Source organism: Manacus candei, unplaced genomic scaffold, assembly GCF_025592945.1.
Source record: "Manacus candei isolate 608988 ecotype Guabito, Panama unplaced genomic scaffold, ASM2559294v1 h1tg000002l, whole genome shotgun sequence".
NCBI lineage: Eukaryota > Metazoa > Chordata > Aves > Passeriformes > Pipridae > Manacus > Manacus candei.
The window spans coordinates 1,870,048-1,887,413 of record NW_026138050.1 but is presented as its reverse complement, the minus strand read 5'-3'; the positions used below and the strand labels follow the sequence as shown (position 1 = coordinate 1,887,413).

Sequence of the window (17,366 nt, the reverse complement as noted above, 5' to 3'; positions counted from 1 at the left end):
GGGTTCACAGGGTCTTTCCTGCATTCCCAGAAATAGAACACAAAACATCTCCCACTTGGATGTTTTGTTAAGTTATTTTCACTGAAATAATAAACTTGCTTCCGACTGGGAATTTTGTTAAGTGCTCTAGATAAGTTTTTAACTTCTCTGTATCCCATCACCAGGCGTGGATTCCAGCCAAGTGTTCCAGGGCTCGAGCTCACAGCTCTTCAGGGGTGGCTGGAATCTGGCTCTGGAGCCCTCACCTGACTCTGCTCCCATGGACATCACTCCCAGCTCCTTCTCCACAGAGCTGATTTCTCCCAAATGTTGAGAACATCTGGATTCCTGCCTGAATTTCGGCTGTTTGGGCCCGGCTTTATTCCCATCTCCATCTGGTGGCCAGGAGGGGCTCTCAAAGCCCACAGACCTGCTGGGGCTCAGGTGGCCCTGGAGCACTGGGATCTTCCAAGAGCCCTTGGCCACCTGGGACCTCGTTGTCCACCTGCAGAGGGTCCCATCGGGTGTGGCATCAAATCCTCCTGGTTGGGAAAAGGGGCTGTTTGTGGGTGACTCCTGGTTCAGCTCCAGGGACAGGATGCCACAGGGATGGCAGTGAGAGTCTCCTCCAGTGGCAGAGCAAGAGGTGGTGGCATTTCCCAGCTCAGCAGCACCAGTGGATGGGCCCTTCATCCCTCATAACAGCTATTCCATCTGTTCATTCCCAGCTGCAGCACAAGCAGAGAAGCACAAATATATATATATATAATAATTTTTCTTTTTTCACACTGTTCAGAAGCTGAGGTCTCAGGAGGAACATGACAATCTCCAGCAGAACCAGCTCCCTCCCCACCCCTGTTTTTTTATTCTCTGATTTTGTTTGTGTTTGACACCCCAGCCTTTACTCTCTGAACGAAGAGTGCCACCAACTACCTCTTAAAATCTGACTGCAGAAGGGCTGTATTCTACTGAGAATGGCATTTTTTGCAACAACCCCATTTTCCTTTTCACTTTGCCTTACCTAAAGAGTTTCAAGTTGCAGTTCATCCATCTCCCTGACACCCAAATCCCCTCTCACATTTTCAGATTTATATATATATATACACATACATTGTTAACCAGTTATTAGCCCATATCTAGGAGAAAATTAAAAAACAAGAGAAGTGTGGGAAAGGGCCAGGGACACCTTCCACTCTCCCAGGTTGCTCCAAGCCTCATCCAGCCTGGCCTTGGACACTTGTAGGGATGGGGCAGCCACAGCTTCTCTGGGCAACCTGTGCCAGGGCCCCACCACCCTCGTTACCAAAAAATTATTCCTTAGATCTGATCTAAGTTGTTTAAAACCATCTCCCCAATGACATCATGTGGGAATGAGACTCCCTCTGTCCCCTCACGTTCCAGACAGGAAAATTAGGGACCAAAGACTGTGGAGGAGGAGAAAACTGAGCTCTCCCTCCTGTTCCCTCCAGCCAGGACAGGAGAGGTCATTTGCTGAAGGATGTGAGTGTGGGAGCTCATCCTGCTAAAAACTCCCTGATCTGGGTTTTCAGGGCAGGAGGGGAATGATGGGAATGGGATATGGCTTGGGATGTGGAGGCAGAGCTGGGAAGTCCGTGTGAGCCAGGACCAGTCCCTCCCAGTCCATCCCAGCTCGTCAGCAGGAGGATTCCGGCGCCTGCAGGTTGCTGGATGAGGTGAATCCGTTCTCAGCGGCTTTTGCTCCTCTAGTCCTTGGAAATAAAGGATTCACCCACAGCTCCTGGTCCCTGGGCAGGCAGAGGGATGTTCACAGCTCTGATTTGGGAGGAGGAGGAGGAGGCACCTTCCCTTTGGAATCAGAGGCAGCCTGAGGACAGGACGGAGCTTGTCAGAAGTGACGTCACCCTCAGTGAGCTCAGAGCAGAGTTAAAAATGCAATGCCTGGTGAGAGAATCCCTGGTTTCTGGAGGGGGACAGCTTTCTATTTCCACCAGGCTGCAATGAATCACTGGAAAGGCAAAAAACCCCTGTTTATCTTCATTAAAGTTCCCTTTTCTCCCTCCCTGAAACTTTCAAGCAGCTGCACAGGGACCTGACAGCAAACAGCTCTTCCTGTTTGTTATGCTTTCATAAGGAAAAACAGCCCAGTCCTCCTCCAAATCACACCTATGGGTGTCCTGGGCTTTTCAGCTGTTCCTCCTTCCCCTCCTGTGTGTGTGGTTTGTATTAGAACCAACAGGCAACTGCTTGACATCAACGACAACAACAACAACAGCAACAAGGCAGCTTTGGCAGGAGCCGCCTCGAAGGATGCGTGTGCGAGACGTTCCAGGAACTTCCTAGCGACCAATAATTCCAGTTGGCTGCTTTTCCTGGGGCTGCATCCTCCCGCCGTCGGGCTGGGGAAGTGGCCAGAGCCCCCCTCCGACGTTCCCGGGGGGCTTCACCACCACGGGGGCTCCTCTCCAGCTGCACGAGGCTTCCCCGGCCCCGCCGCTCCCGGGGAACGGGGTGGTGGGGGGAAAAGTGGGAGAAGTTTATTAGTTCTTTTTCCTTCTGCTAAATGAGGCTACTCCGGGCAAGTCTAAATATTTACTGCCTTTCCTGAACACACACACACACACAGAGACACACACACGCCCTGCTCAAAAAATTAATAAAACTATCTGTGCAGCGGGATTCTGATTCCCAATTATTTTGCCTCGGTGAAGTTAAAATAAAAAAAAAAAAAAAAATCCCAACTTTGTTTGTGCATTCTTATTGGAAGCACAATGCCAACAATGGCTAAATAGACAGCATAATAAATAGCACCACAATGCCGACATAAAGGCCTTTCTGGTACTGCATACAAAATATAAACTGTGCCATGCCATTATTATTCTGGAGCCCTTGCTGAAACAGTGCAGTTGAAATTCCACCCCCAATGTGCACCTAATCAGCCATTCAGAGCCCCTTAATGACTTGTCAGTTCTTTGCCCTGCCATTTTCTGTCCAATTAATTCTTTTATTGTGCACCGGATAAAGGAAGACAAAGGCCTTCCATGCAATAATGAATCATTAAAATTCAGCAGCTCCTCTCTTGTGCTCTTGGCTCCTCACCAGCAATTCAGGCTGTTTCGCATTCGTTATGTGTGTGGTGGTTAAAATTCACTCTACCTCAAACAAGACCTTTCAAAATGCTTAACCCTTTCCTGGGTGAAGACCCTCCATCCCTGCGCTGGGAATTTCGACATGCACCAGGAAAAAAAAAAAAGAGAGAGAAAAAGAGGAGGAGGGGGACGAGAGAGGGGAGGGGAGAGGCAGGCAGAGGTATTTTGGGTAAATGTTTTAATATCACGTCTCTGGCAGTCACAATATTGCCTGAGCACACAGCCACAAACAAATACGGGGAGCAGGAGCCGATGCCAGGCTGTGGAGAGGGGTGGGATGGGGTGAGGTGCCCTGCTGGGATGGGTTTATGGTGCCGTGGTGGGATGGGGTGAGGTGCCATGGCAGGACAGCTGTGCAGCTCCACATCTCTCCCTGGGCATCCCTTCCCACCCACACCAACGTCTCTGCATCGCTTCCCCTAAACCAGCACGGCCCCGGGAGCTGTGACGAGGCGCTGAGGGGACACCCTCTTAGTTTGGATTAGGAGTGGCTTGGTTTTCATCCCTAATTGGTTTAAGATAAACCGAAAGAAGAGGCTTTTAAACCAGAATAAGTGTGTCCAACTGGCGTTTTTTTGAAACGTGGGCTTCCCTAAACCAGGTCAAAGCCAGCCCTGCAGTTAAGCCAGGGACACGCTGTGCGTGGCTGAGCTCCGGGGCCATATGGGACTGGCTTAATGGGGGTCAGCAGCAACACCAGAGGCTCTTCCAGGCCCAGGGAAGGCAGAGCCACGATTTTGGCAGCACCCACCTTATTTATCCAAGTGACAAACTCCTTCTGGGTGACAGTCCCTGGGCTGGTGGCATCCATGTGTGTCCCACCCCACGGCGGTGGCTCTCCAGTTCTTGGCTGCAGTAGAAGCCATGAATAGGTTTGCTTTCTTAGCTCAGTTAAAACTGAGTTTTTCAGTAGAGACAAGGTGATTTTCTGGAAAAATGATGCCTAGAATCCCCCTCCTCGCACAGAAAGGTTCTGTGAAGGAATAAACTCGCTTCCCACTCCATCCACAGAACCAACCTCTGCTCTGGCCACATCCCTGGGGCTGGAATCTGCAAACACTCTGTGACAGGACCCCCCATGACCTGACATCCATCAGGAGCCACCTGGGCTGCCTGAAGGGCTGTCATTCCCGTGCTCCCCATCAGGCAGCAGCCCCTGCATCCCACCACATCCCCTCGGCAGGGATTGCCCTGCAGCTCCCGGCTCCGGCGTGGGCCGGCCTGGCAGGATGGCAGGGGAACGAGGCAATTTGGGAGAAGCACCATTTTCTGTGGTTTGGGCTCCGGGGTGACTATTTTTAGCTCCTGCTGACTCATTTGGGAAATGGCTTCCCCTCCCCAAGCCTCAGCCTTTGCTGCCTCTGCCATCCCGAATTCCTGCCTGGTGCCATCCCGAATTCCTGCCTGTAACACGCATAAAGTGAACTTAAAACGACACTGCCTCGGCTCAGCTGGGCAGGGAGAGGGGATGGAACAGGGCTGGATTGGGTCTCCCTGGCTCCCACAATCCTGAGCAGCTCCCCTCAACGTGTTAATTAAGCTGTCATGTGATGAAGTCCCAAAAAACCCTGTGGAGGCTCTGCAGGGTCTCCAGGGAGGAGCAGGGCAGTGGTGAGGCCGTGTCACTTGGGAGCTGGGGTTTCTCCCTGTGTCCCTCATGGAATGGTCAGGAGTTGAAGGGAAACTCCCTGCTCTCATTCCCGAAAAGGGAGCTTGGAGCCCTTGGTCAATTTGTGCTTAAGAATTTGCCTTCAGAGCCCTGAATCAGTTGGATCCAACCTCCCACTCCCAGAGGCTGGAAATAAGGCAATACTGGAGTTTCCTCAAAGCATTCCCAAAGGGCTGGTTCATCCAGGCTCTGTGGGGACCGGGGCTGTGCCAGGCTGTGTTCACTGCAGGGGCACCTCCTTGGGTCACCCAGCAGCTCCTGTGGCCACCAAGACCTTCCCGTGGCCACCAAGCCTTCCCATGGGCTCACACATGGTGCTCCTGCTCCCAAAATCTCCCTGGCATAGCTCTGCCCTACCAGGGTCACTCTGGCTGAGCATCTGCTCCCCTGACACAGCTTTTCCTGCCCTCCTGGCACCTCCACACCCTGTATGCCAAATGGCACTTACATCTCTAGTCGTATTAATTTAAGATTTAAATTTTTTGCCTCTGAATCACAGGCCACAGGTAGGCAGGGGCTGGGAGCATCCAGCCCTGGCACCAAGAGGATAAAGGTGGCAGGGGGAAGAGGTCAATCCATAGACAGGGATCAGGGCCATCCCCACGTGGAAGTTTATTAAAGCCCAACACTGCCCTAGAAACGCCACTTAATGATTTCTTTGCCACAAACTTACAACCAGACTGCAAAAAAACTCGCAGCAAAACTTGATATCACTCCAGGAAAAATTAAAATAAGGAGGATGGGAAGGGACTTTTTTTTCTTTTTTTTTTTCCACCACGCAGAAAGAATGTGGATACGGTCTATAAAATTAATTTCCTCTTTCTCCCTAACCACCAGTGTCTGAGCAATCCAGCCAAACAGCGACGTCCATTATTCCCCGCTCCAAAACTAAAATAGGGGAACTTTTTTATCGCTCGTGTATTCCTGCAATTATCTTGAGAAGCCTTTTTTGTTGACAGCCAGGGGTCAAAAGGCGGCCTTGGTTTCACCTGATCTCATTGACTTTGCAGAGACATTCCAGATTCACGCCAACACAAGAGCCACCAGCGCCGGGCCCCGGGCACACAATGGTGCCATTGACGGCAGGAGGAGCCCAGGAAAAGCATGGAAAAGCACTCCTCGTGCTGCAGGCATGGAAAATGGAAGGGAAGGACGGGGCAGGGAAATGGATCTGTGCACCCAGCGCTCATTTCTGATCGAAAAGCTCTTCTTTGGGCAGAAACTCACCCGGGGTTTTTCTCCCCGGGAAATGGAACAGGAGAGTCGTTAAGGGGAAATTGGGGTGTAGGGAATGAACTGCTGGGGCTCTTGGGAATGTCCAGTTCACCTGAATCCCTGGGGTTTAGCACTGGTTTATCCAGGTCAGAGCGTTTTATCTGCCTGGCACCTTCCTGGACATCCATTTGGAACGGCTTTGGATTTTACTCACCAGCAAACGGACAGTGAGTGTCCCAAAAACACACAGTGAGTGTCCCAAAAATACACAGTGAGTGTCCCAAAAATACACAGTGAGTGTCCCAAAAACACACAGTGAGTGTCTCAAAAATACACAGTGAGTGTCCCAAAAATACACAGTGAGTACCCCAAAAACACACAGCAAGTGTCCCAAAAATACACAATGAGGACCCCAAAAATACACAGTGAGGACCCCAAAACCACACAGTGAGTATCCCCAGCTCCGAGGGCAATAAAAATCACCCGTCAGCATTCCCTGTCCAAACTGGAATTGCTTTCAGGAGCTGCAAAGGGGTCTCTAACACTTCATCCCTGGAAGTGTCCAAGGCCAGGTTGGACAGGGCTTGGAGCAACCTGGGCTAGTGGGAGGTGTCCCTGCCCATGGCAGGGGGTGGGACTGGATGGGCTTTAAGGTCCCTTCCAACCCAAACTATTCCATGATTCCAAGCCTTATGTCACCACACCACACAATATTATCTATGATATCTATAATCAGGAGATGCATTTCGATGATCCTTGCGGGTCCCTTCCAACTCCAATTCTATGATAAATATATACTATATATTATAATACATCTATATTGTATATTCATTAGTTTCTTCCAATATTAGTGAAAGCTAACTCTATTTTTGCAGAGCTAAAACCAAGTGTGGCTGAAGGCAAACGGAATTAAAAGCTGCCTATTTGGGATGTGCAATTCCTTGGTGCCGTGGCCAGGCTGGTGCCAGGATCCCAAGGGAGGAGAGCACAGCTCCACACACACCCTGCAGCTCCTGGATGGGACAGGGACTGGATGTCAACCCACCCTGGGAAGTCAGGGCTGCTGGAAACACTGGGAGAAGGAAAAGGAGGGAGGGAAGAGCTCAGTGATGTTCCCCGAGCCCGTGACCGGGATCCATCCTGCTGGGTGCTGCTCTCCCACGAGCCAGGGATGCTTCAGTGCAATCTTTAACTTCAGCATTTTGGGTGATTTGCAATTGTTAATATCATTATTCTGGGTGATTTATAAGTCCATCACACGCAGATATTTTAACTCTGCTTTATCAGGTCCCAGCAAAGTCACTCCAGGCTTCGCTATCGACCACCAAGCCAAAATCCTCACCTTCCCATCCCACCTTTTGGCTCCTTTTTCCCCTCCCAAAGTGTGCCAGTTTGGAGCTGAGACCCCACCTCGACACGCAGAGCGGGCAGAGCCAAAGCACAGCTCTTTTTCAAGCATAAATCAGGACGGAGCCTTGAAAGTTGCAGTGTCACTGGAAGGAGGGGAAGGGAGGGAAGGGAGTTACGCTGCAGCTTTGGCTTCGGCTGCAAATAAAGTCGTTTTGCCAGGAGTTCTGTGAACCAGCACGGAGAAAATGGTGTCCCCTTACAGCCCCTCCTGGCAGAGCCTGCAAACGGCACATTTGCCGTGGGATTCTGCCCTCCAGACTTTGTTAATGGGCTGGAGCTTCATTAATTGTCAGCACATTTCTTTTCTCCCCCCCCCACGTTAAAGCCCTTTGCACGGCTCTGCCCTACACCCACGGCCCGGGCGCTTTTCTCAGGCACAGAGGGATGAAATTCCCTAAAATCCCGACCTTTTCCTCACAGTCCCCGTCCCCTTTTCTCCTCGGACTGGTGAAACCGAACTGCAACTTGACGTTTATGCAAGAAAACAAAATAAAAGTCGCAAATGTAACTATTTCAATGGCTGTATTTTAAAAAGAAAAAACCAACCAACCGTGACATGCAACATGTAATTTTGTTGCTCTCATAATTCAGAGGTATTTACAAGGGCTCACCAACCAGAAAGTTGAATTTCTGACTGTAAAATTCCTACGTGCTCTACAGAAGAAAATCAACTTGGACCAAAACCACGCAGGCTGACCTTGCAAACCCATCCTCATGTGAGCAGTCTCACTGAAATCCTAAGAAATCCTTGGGATTACAGGCATGGAAATACCCTTCTTGAAGGAAAAAATGAAATAAATACATATATTAAAAAAAAAATCTCATACTAAGACATTTTTAAAGTAGAGGGAAAAGGAGCAAGGAAAAAAAAAACCAAAAACAACAGACTAAAAGGAAAAGAAATCCTTAACCAAAATATTTTATTCTGAATAATCTGTCTCTTTCCGGGCTGTTCTCCCCGTTTTGTCTCAGCACAGAAAGAGGCTCAAGCAGAAAGAAAACAGAACACGTCCTTGATAAAAAGCAATTTTTAATTTTATCAAATGGATCTGTACAAAAGTTAGCATTGCTTAGTCAGAAGCGAGTGAAGAGAACAGATCAGTAACAGGCAAAGTCTTTCAAACTTTATACAGAAAAATAGATTGCATAAAAATGAGCTTTTTTTGTCTTTTTCCCCCACCCCCACGACCCCCCAAAAGGAAATATGCAAAAAAATATTTTTTAGAAAAAAGAGTAGGAAACGTAGAAAAGGTAAAAAGATGAATAACCTCTGAAACGTGGGTTTAGATTTACAAAGGTTTTTAAAGGCACAAGTTACCATAAAATAGACGGTTATTATATGCTCAGCATACAATGGAAGAAGTAGAGATATATCAATGAAATATTAGTCTAAACACTAAGTACCTAAACATTTTTTAGTGGAGGAGATTTTAGTTTCACAGCTTGATGGATGATATCTGGTCCCTAGAAGCCAAAATTAAAGCAGAAGTTGATAATTTCTCATTAAATTACACCTTCCTATAAAGTAGTCCTGGTGCTGAAAGCCTTCGAAGACTCCGCAATGCCTTAAAAATCCAATTTTAACACCCCAAAGCAGGCAACCAGAAAAATACCTGCCCCGTTTAGCCACTGTTTTAGCCTCCCAATTGAATTAGTAATTCCCCCCCCCCTCATTATTTCATGTTCCCATTTGAGATCCCAGGTCTGCCTGGAACGGGCAGATTCCTTCAGTCCCTCTCTCCAACACGACTGTTGCAGCGGTTCCAAATGTGAAAAAAACCCAAAAACCAACGAAAATCTATAGACTCATAACACCATTTTATTGTATCATCTCCACTATTTTTTTTATGCTCCCTCCCCCATCTTTAAAATCTTTTAAAATTCTACTTTTTTTTTCTTGCACAAAATTACTTCATTAATTAAACGACAAAATAATACAGAACATAAATACATATTTAACAGATTTAAAAAAAAAAACCAACAAACCAAAAAAAAAAATTTTAAGCTTCCAAAAAAAACAAAACAAAATGTTAATTACAGCCAAACCTTGCTTAGAAGAACTCCTGACTAAAAAAAAACAAAAAAAACAAAAAACAAACACTTCAGACATTTAATTGGTTGGTCCCACCAGACTGGTTTGTTCCCACGGGAGTGTTCCATGGAATAGCCGGGTTCTCGGGGTTCAGCCCTGTTGGTCCCAGTGAGTTCTTGCCCCTCAAGGTTGGTCCGTTCCTCACATTGCAATAGACCCTTAAAGTCTCAAAACAGCTTTTCCCGTTGTTTTCTCTCCCCCTTTTTCCCACCCCCCTGCTCCACTTTTGCACTTGTCACCTTCCCCTCCGAGGAAGTTCAGTCCAGCCCTCACAGAGGAGTCGAAGGTCCTTCATTTATTCAAAAGGCATCGCCGGTCCTTTGCTTTTGTTTGTTTTTTTTTTTCTCTTTGTCGTTTGCTTTTTTTATTTTTTTGGGAATCGTTCTTGTCCTTTATTATGTTTTTTTTTTTTACTTTAAATCATACTCATCAAAGAAAAAAATAGAGCTCTGTCCTTTTGGAGAGTTTCGAAGCAAGGGGACGTCCAGTCGCAACGAGCAGAGTTCCCAGTGGCTCAGGAGGCACTTTGGAAACTATCGCGGCACTCCACGCTCTTCCTCTTCATTCCTTCATTAGTGCACATTTCTGGGAAGCCCTGGAGGGGCCCCACACATCCTTTAAGGCCTCGTCAGGGTCGTATAGACCGGCTGGTCCCAGTTAGCGGTGGGGCTGTGCGCCGGCGGGATGGACAGGCCGTTGAGGATGGGCGTCGCGTAGGGCCGGCGGGACGAGTGGAAATAGGGATACTGGTAAATGCTGGAGGGGTAGCCGGGGTAGGGGTTGTAGTAGTTGGAGCTCTGCAGGTCCGTGTAGTCGCACTGGGAGCTGGAGAAGGAGGCGGCGGCCGTGGCGCTGGCGGCGGTGGTGGCGCAGGCCTGGGCGCTGTAGGAGCCGTAGTCGGAGTGCGCGGGGGAGCCGTGGGACTGGTCGCTGTAGTGGCTGGGGCTCAGCTGCTCCGTCTTGATGTGGGGCCTTTGCTGGCCCGGCTCTGCCGCCGGCGGCGACGCCGAGGCCGGGCTTTTGTGAGTCCACACCTGGGCGGCCCCGCCGGCGCCCGCGGCCGAGTGCGAGTAGGACGCGCCGTAGGAGCCGGCGGCGCCGGGGCCGTGCTCGGCCGGCAGGGCCGCGTGGCCGTTGAGCGGCAGGTACTGGTCGAACTCGTGCACGTCGAAGGTCTCCATGTTGTTGATGACCTCGCTGCTCAGCTCCGAGATGTCCACGTTGCTGAAGTCGATGTTCTGGCGGCCGCTCTCCACGAGGCGCCGGCCCTCGTGCTTCAGCTCCTGCTTGCTGCCGTGGTGCAGGTCGGTCTTGGGGGTGGTGGGTGGGGTGGGCGGCCCGTGGGTCTGGCCTGGGGACGGAGGGACAGCAAGGTTTAAAGAGTGACCACGAGACACCCAATTCTTTCAAGGACCGTTAAGAAAAAAGGCGTTTCTCCCATCTCTTATTGCCAGGGGGATCTAAACCTGCAGCCCCGTGTCGGAGGTGGGTGATGTCCCCCTGCAGCCATGCCAGGGATCATGTCCTCCCTGGGGTAAAACGTGGCATGATGGTAAAACATGGGTGATGGCTCACAGCGGGAAGGAGAAGCCAGGGAATGCTCTGTGCCCATCGGCATCGTTTTGGGACACAGCAGGACACCCCGGCTGCACGAACTGCCCTGCACCCGGGAAGCAGAGCCAGGGGGTGGATTGCGAGGGCCCTGCTCACGCTCTCCCCGTGGGCAGCCTGAAGCCAGCCCGGCCGTGCCAGAGGCAGAGCAGCCCCGGGGCCGGGATCCCCAGCCAGGCTGGGTGAGAGCACAGACGCGTCTGAGGCTGCAGGACGTTCGCAATCCTCCTGGAATCTGTCAACACGCGCCCGGAGCCAACGCATCGCTCCGGGGGAACTTGGGGCTGCGGGGGAAGCTCAGCTCCGGGACCGCTCCCCAGGCACCCTGATTATTAACCCTTATTAGCTCGCAATTAATTCTCCCGCTCCGGGACCAGCCGGGGAATCGGGACCACGCGCTTCGGGGATTTCCTACGGCACGGCGAGCTCTGGGAGCGTTTCCTACAGAAAACTGGCGCGACACCTCAACTCCTGCTTTGGGATGGTCCCAACCCCACCAACACCCATGCAGGGAGGCAGATGAGCCCGTGCCCGCCAGCGGGTTCACATCCCAAACCGACAGGCGCGGGATGGGCGGATATTTCGCCCTCAGGGCCCTTTACCTGTGTGGTCCCCGTGGTGGTGGGGGTCGGCCATGCCCCCCAGCCCGCTGTCCCCCTTGTAGATCTGTGTCCCGCCGTGGTGGCTGAGCTCGGCCCCGGAGTCGGAGTCGCTCTGCCCGGCTTTCACGCTTTTCCTCCTCCGGGGCTGGTATTTATAATCCGGGTGATCCTTTTTGTGCTGCACCCTGAGCCGCTCGGCTTCTTCCACAAAGGGACGCTTCTCGTTTTCACTCAATAAACTGGTTTGGTGTGGATTTTTTTTTTTTTAAATAAGGAGAGAGGGGGGGAAAAAAAAATCCCAAATTAGTATCTTTTCCGTAAAAGTTTTCAGCCTGTTTTCAGACTCGCACATCCCCGTTTCCCATACACTGATTTGAGGAATCAGCAAGTTCATTACAAAATGAATTTGCTGTGGCAGAAAAAGAGCTAAAACCCACAGCGAAAAAATAGATTAAAATACCAACTATAGAGGCATGAAAACCCTTGCCACTATAGATAGTGTTAACTGGGCAAAACAAAATCCCCCTTCCCCATTTTCAACGCCTTTCCCAACTATAATTCCCATGTTTGTCCTACAAATGCCACCCCCCTCACCGCGACAAACATCTCCAGCTTTGTTTGGTGCTTACAAAGAAACCCCGAAGGCACCAGCGATGAGATTATTGCTTTCCAAGTTCTCCCCCCTGCCCAGATCTCTCTTTGCAAACTCTTGGAGAGGCTCAAACAGCAGCGGGAGCATCGCAGGAAAGATGGGAATTAGGGACGGACACGATGGGATACAGCACGCGGGAAAACGTGGCTCGGGGCACAGCCTTGGAAGGCAGAGCTGGGATGTAACCCAGCAAATAAAAGTTTGCATCGGTGGGAAGCACTGAGCAGATAAGAAAGGAAATCAGGAAGCTCATTAAAATAACTGCTAAAAATTGGTTATTTGCGTTTATAGCTCGTTAAGCACCAAGCAAGCCAAGAGGAAAAAAAAAATTAGAAAAAGCCATAAAATAAGTAATTAAAATTAAAAAAAAGGCTCATCGCCTGGGGATTGGGGAAATCCCAGCCAGGCAAAGGAAGGGTCCCAGCTCTGGGTCTCCGTGATGGAGCAGGGAAAATCCACGTGTGGCACAGCGCTGGGGCGGGACCGAGAGTGTCCAAGCTGCTGCTCGGGGGGCATTTTTCGGAGCAAGGACCGGCGCGTCCTTCGCAGTGTGCGGGGATGCTCGGGGGGTAGAGGTAGGGTTATAATTCAGTTGGAAGCGCTTCCCGTGGGCAAGAAAAAACGAAGGTTAATAAAAACACCGTAGGAAAAAAAAAAGGATTAATAAAACCACCGCAGGAAAAGGGTTTAAAAGAAGCGGCGGGAGGGGGGATCCAGGCACGCAGGAGGCAGAGCCGTCCGGGGGGGATGCGGGCTCGGGACTCACCGCCAGAGCTTGCCCAGGGTCTTGCTGAGCTCGGCGTTGTGCAGATGCGGGTACTGGTCCGCCAGCTTCCTGCGGGCGGCCTGCGCCCACACCATGAAGGCGTTCATGGGCCGCTTGACGTGCGGCTTGGCCTTGAGCGATCCGTTGCCGCGGACGGGCATCGGCACCAGGCTCCAGTCGTAGCCCTTGAGCACCTGCGAGACGGCGTCGCGGATGCAGGCGGGGAAGCGCTCGTCCACCTCGGCCGCGTCCACCTTGGCGCCCAGCGCGGCGGGGCCCGGCGGGCGCGGGGCGGGCGCGGGGGCGCAGCCCAGCCCCTCGGAGCCGGCCGGGGACAGCGGCGAGTCCGAGTCCGAGTCCACGTGCGACATGGAGCTGGTGGTGCCCGCGGGGCTGCACGGCGGCTCCATGGCTTTGTCGTGCTCCTCGGTCATGTTGAGCATCGGGGAAGGGGGGAAAGGGGCGGGGGGGGGGGGGAGGAAGGAGCGGTTCGAGCGGCGCGGCCGGGCCGGGGGCGAGCGCGCTGAGCCCGGCGGAGCGGAGGGAGGGACGGGGGGCGGCGGCGGCGGCCGCGCGCGCTCCTCGGTAGGGCGACAAAAAGAAAAAACAACAACCCAAATAAATTCGAGGGGAAAAAAAAAAAAAAAGACGCAAAAAGCTCAAAATTCAGCCCAAAACCCGCAGCACCCCCAACGCCGTCCTGCCGCCGCCGCCGCGGCCTCCGCGCTGCCCCGCGCTCCACGTCCAGTGCGGAGCGGGGCCCCTGGCAACAAGTTACTTTAAGGGGAGGGCCGGAGGCTCCGCCCCCGCCGCCGCTCGCCATTGGTGCAGGGTGAGGGGTGATTTGCATAAGGGGCGGGGCTCGCCGCCCGCCCGCCCCGCACACCCCGCGCGCCGCCGGCCCCTCACGGGGGTCCCGCCCGGGGCTCCCCGGCCCGGCCCGGGGGGCGAGAGGCGGCGGGACACGACACGACACGAAACGGCCCGGCCCTGCTCCGGCTCCCCGTTCCGCCTCCCTCCTTCGGCTCCTCTGTGGTTTTTTTTTGTTTTTTTTTTCCACTGCGAACTGCCCGGGGGCTTCACCGCGCCGCGGGACCGGCGGGGACACCCCCGACGGTGGGATGTGTTTCACGCTCCAGTAAATTGCGTTGAATTACCGGCACCGCCCGGTCTGGGGGGCAGCGGGTGCGGGAGGGGACCGCGGGGTCCCGCTGCGAGGAGGGGCGGAGCGGCGGCAGCTCCGGTGCGCGCCCTGGGACAGCACCGAAGGGACTCCCGAAGCCCCTTTTCCAGGGGTTTTTGGGGAGGTCGGTGCGCGGCAGGGGGGTCGGAGCCACCCCTGTGTCCCCCGGGGCCGCCGTGCGCTCCTCGCAGCCCCGAGCGCGTCGCTTCCCTCCCCCGCTGCCTCCCACGGGCAAATAACGGAGGAGATCGGGAATTGCTGGGAAAAAGCGACACGAGACCCTCCGTGTCCCCTCGCCCGACTCTCCTCCGCTCCCTCCCCACAGCGTTCCCGCGGCGGGACCGGGGACCCCCCGGGAGGTCCCGGCCAGAGGAGGATGCGGCACCTCGGGGTGAGCCTTGGGTGCGGGGGAAGGGGGGGTTACCCCTAAAATATCCCCCATCGGCTTAAGCTGCTCCTCTCCAAGCGAGCCCTGCTTTTGCAGCGTTTATTTGGAGCATTTGATTCTAATTATCCGCGGAATTCAGCCTTCTAATTGCGACTCTGGAGAGAGAAAAAAAAAAAGCAACTCCCCAAATTCCATTTTTATCCGCTGCTTCCCCCTCCGGAAAAAAAGAGGGTGCACGTACAAGATCGGTAGGGGAAAATGTAGAAATTGGGCTTTAAGTATTCCAGCATTTAAAAAGTAACAAGAATGTGATGGTTTCAGAGTGTTTTGTTTCATTACTGCAATGTATAATAATAAATAAAGCGTATGCTTTGAATTTCAGTGTGTTCAAATGTGCCTGAACATCCATCTGCTTTCTATGTGAAAATTCATATATTCTCTTAAAGTGCAAAGAAGGATTTTATTTTATTTAGATAATTTCTATTTTCCTTGTTCAGTAGTTTCTCCAGATTTCAGCTTTTGGTTTGCAGAGTCACAAAGTGAGTTACCTCCTGACAAAGTTATTTTAAGAATAATTTTACAAAGTGTCTTTCAAAAAATATTATTTTGAGGCTCAAGGAGAAATAAATAAGTTGAACTTGCAAATGAGGAATAATTTAAATTTTCTTCTAAAGCTTAATAAGATTGGAGAAGAGTTTGTTTCCCTGGGCTTCAGCCCAGTGGCTTTGCAGGGCTGTTGGACACTTGGCAAAATCTTTTTTCCCCCTCATGTGACATATAATTAATGCATATTTCTATAAATCCTGACTCGTTGGGCTCTCACAGATCTTTAATACTTTACCTTACGATTTACCTGACTCACAGAATTTCAGTGTTTTAGTGGTGGCTGAGTCAAGCAATAATCACTATTTTTAGTCCAGCTTTTCCAAGCCAGCCTCTCCTCCTGGAGCACCTTCCTCGGAAAGATCCGGCCCTCGCTGCGTGACTGAGGCTGGGAAGGGATTTGTGGGATCCTTGGAAAGGGATTTGTGGGATCCTTGGAAAGGGATTTGTGGGATCCTCGGAGCGCTGGGCAAACCCACGGAGGTAGGAATAAAAACAAGAGCCCCTGTTTTCTGCTCCCTGCCTTCAGCTCCCAGTGAAATTCCTGCAAAAGAAGCCCCCAAGGACAGCAGGAATTAGAGCCTTTGGTTTTCTCCCTGCTTGCTGCTGCCTTTCAGGGCTCTCCAGCTCTGCCCGAGGAGGGGAATTGCATTTCCCAGCCCACACACTTCAATTCCTCTTTGTCCAGCGCAGGTAGAAGGAGGACAACTTTTGGGAGTTGCTTCCTCTTGCTGCAGAGATGGGCACAGGGAAGAGGCCGTGCCTGGGAGCGGAGCAGGGAACGTGTCCTGCTGCACGTCTGGCTTTGAGATGCTGCCCAAACCCTTTGGTGTCTCTCTGTGTCCGTTCTCAGCTGAGCTGGTGCAGGGAGAGGCCAAGGACACGGGGACAGGGGGCAGCTGGAGCACCCAGGAAACTTCCTGGGAAGTTCACTGATCCATGACACGGAGTGGGAGAATGCTGGGAGAGCAAGGGGGTTCAAGTGGGGCTGTTTGTCTTGTGGGGTCTCCCGTTTGATTTTTGTGTGACAGAGGCCCAGCCATGTTTGCCCGGGGATGGGCCAAGGCTGGAGCTGCAGGGCAGGTCCTGCAGTGATCCCATGGGATGGGTCACCTGTCCTGCCCCAGGAGGCTGCAGGGCAGGCCCTGACAGCAGGATTCCCAGGAAGAGGGTGCAGATGTGGGAGGGAAGAGCCAAGGTTCCTGTTGCCCGATGGAGCCTTCAGAGTGCACCCAGATGGGGGATGTCTGGAAAGGATTTGGTGGAACAGAGGTGGGATATGTTTAGAGAGGATTTCGTGGAGCAGAGCCAGCTGTTCCTGGCAGGGTGGGCACAGCAGAGGTTGATATTTGGAATATTCCTTCATTTTCTTTAGAGTTTGCCGTGGCCTCCAATAAAGTTCCTGTCCAGCTCACACCAGTGTTTCTGGGAATCAGGCATTCAATATGAGCTCTGCTTGCTTGGCCCCATCACTGTGTCACTTGGGAAACCTCAGAATCCCTCTGGGATGGAGGTGGCCTGACCTCCCATCCCAGTTCCTCTCTTCCATACCCATTCCTTACCCAGGGATAAGAGTGTGTCTGCATTGGCTTCCGAGCAGGCAGAGCCCTGCTAGTGCCAGGGAGGGGAAATTTCCTCCTCAGTGGAAGACTGGGAAGGCATTTTAGGAGCATGAGAGCATGTGGGAACCACTGGACACAATGGATGTGCTCTGTGATGGACCCACAGATCGCGCTCCTCCCTTGGCTGGGTGTAGGCCCAGCCCAAAAGCTGGGCTTTATCCTTAATCTGAACAAGAGGTAAAGTTCTCATTTATCAAAAATTGGCCTCCTTTGAACTGCCAGCAGATTTTACATGGGAATTCCAAAGAGCAAATAGAAAGAGTCTTTACAGGGGGAGAAAAAATGAGCCCTGATCAGATAAGAGTAAAACCTGTGCGTGGTGTTAAAATAAGCCTCTGACATGTGCAGGATTAATGCTCTGCCCAGAGAACGTGGCAGCTCAGAGGTTGCTGTGAAACAATGTTCAAGCCTTTTCAGGAAAGCTCCTGGTATCTGAAAAGAAGATA

General features: G+C 52.0%; 1 protein-coding gene across 1 annotated transcript; it reads right to left on the bottom strand.

The window, feature by feature from the left end:
- Nucleotides 1-8,414: 8,414 nt before the first annotated feature.
- Nucleotides 8,415-13,604, bottom strand: SOX8 (SRY-box transcription factor 8). The gene is made up of 3 exons (XM_051778405.1): nucleotides 13,125-13,604; nucleotides 11,707-11,945; nucleotides 8,415-10,844 (listed from the first exon to the last, which is right to left on the bottom strand). Exons 1-3 carry the CDS (start codon nucleotides 13,565-13,567, stop codon nucleotides 10,111-10,113), a joined length of 1,416 nt encoding a protein of 471 aa, XP_051634365.1. The 5' UTR covers nucleotides 13,568-13,604; the 3' UTR covers nucleotides 8,415-10,110.
- Nucleotides 13,605-17,366: the final 3,762 nt, after the last annotated feature.

Bases quoted from the DNA above. Each gene is read 5' to 3' on its own strand.
- SOX8 (XM_051778405.1), bottom strand. From the start codon at position 13,567: ATGCTCAACATGACCGAGGAGCACGACAAAGCCATGGAGCCGCCGTGC. The intron at 11,946-13,124 runs GTGAGTCCCGAG...ACACCAAACCAG, and splicing joins ACCCTGGGCAAGCTCTGGCG to TTTATTGAGTGAAAACGAGA. The intron at 10,845-11,706 runs GTAAAGGGCCCT...CTCCGTCCCCAG, and splicing joins CCACCACGGGGACCACACAG to GCCAGACCCACGGGCCGCCC.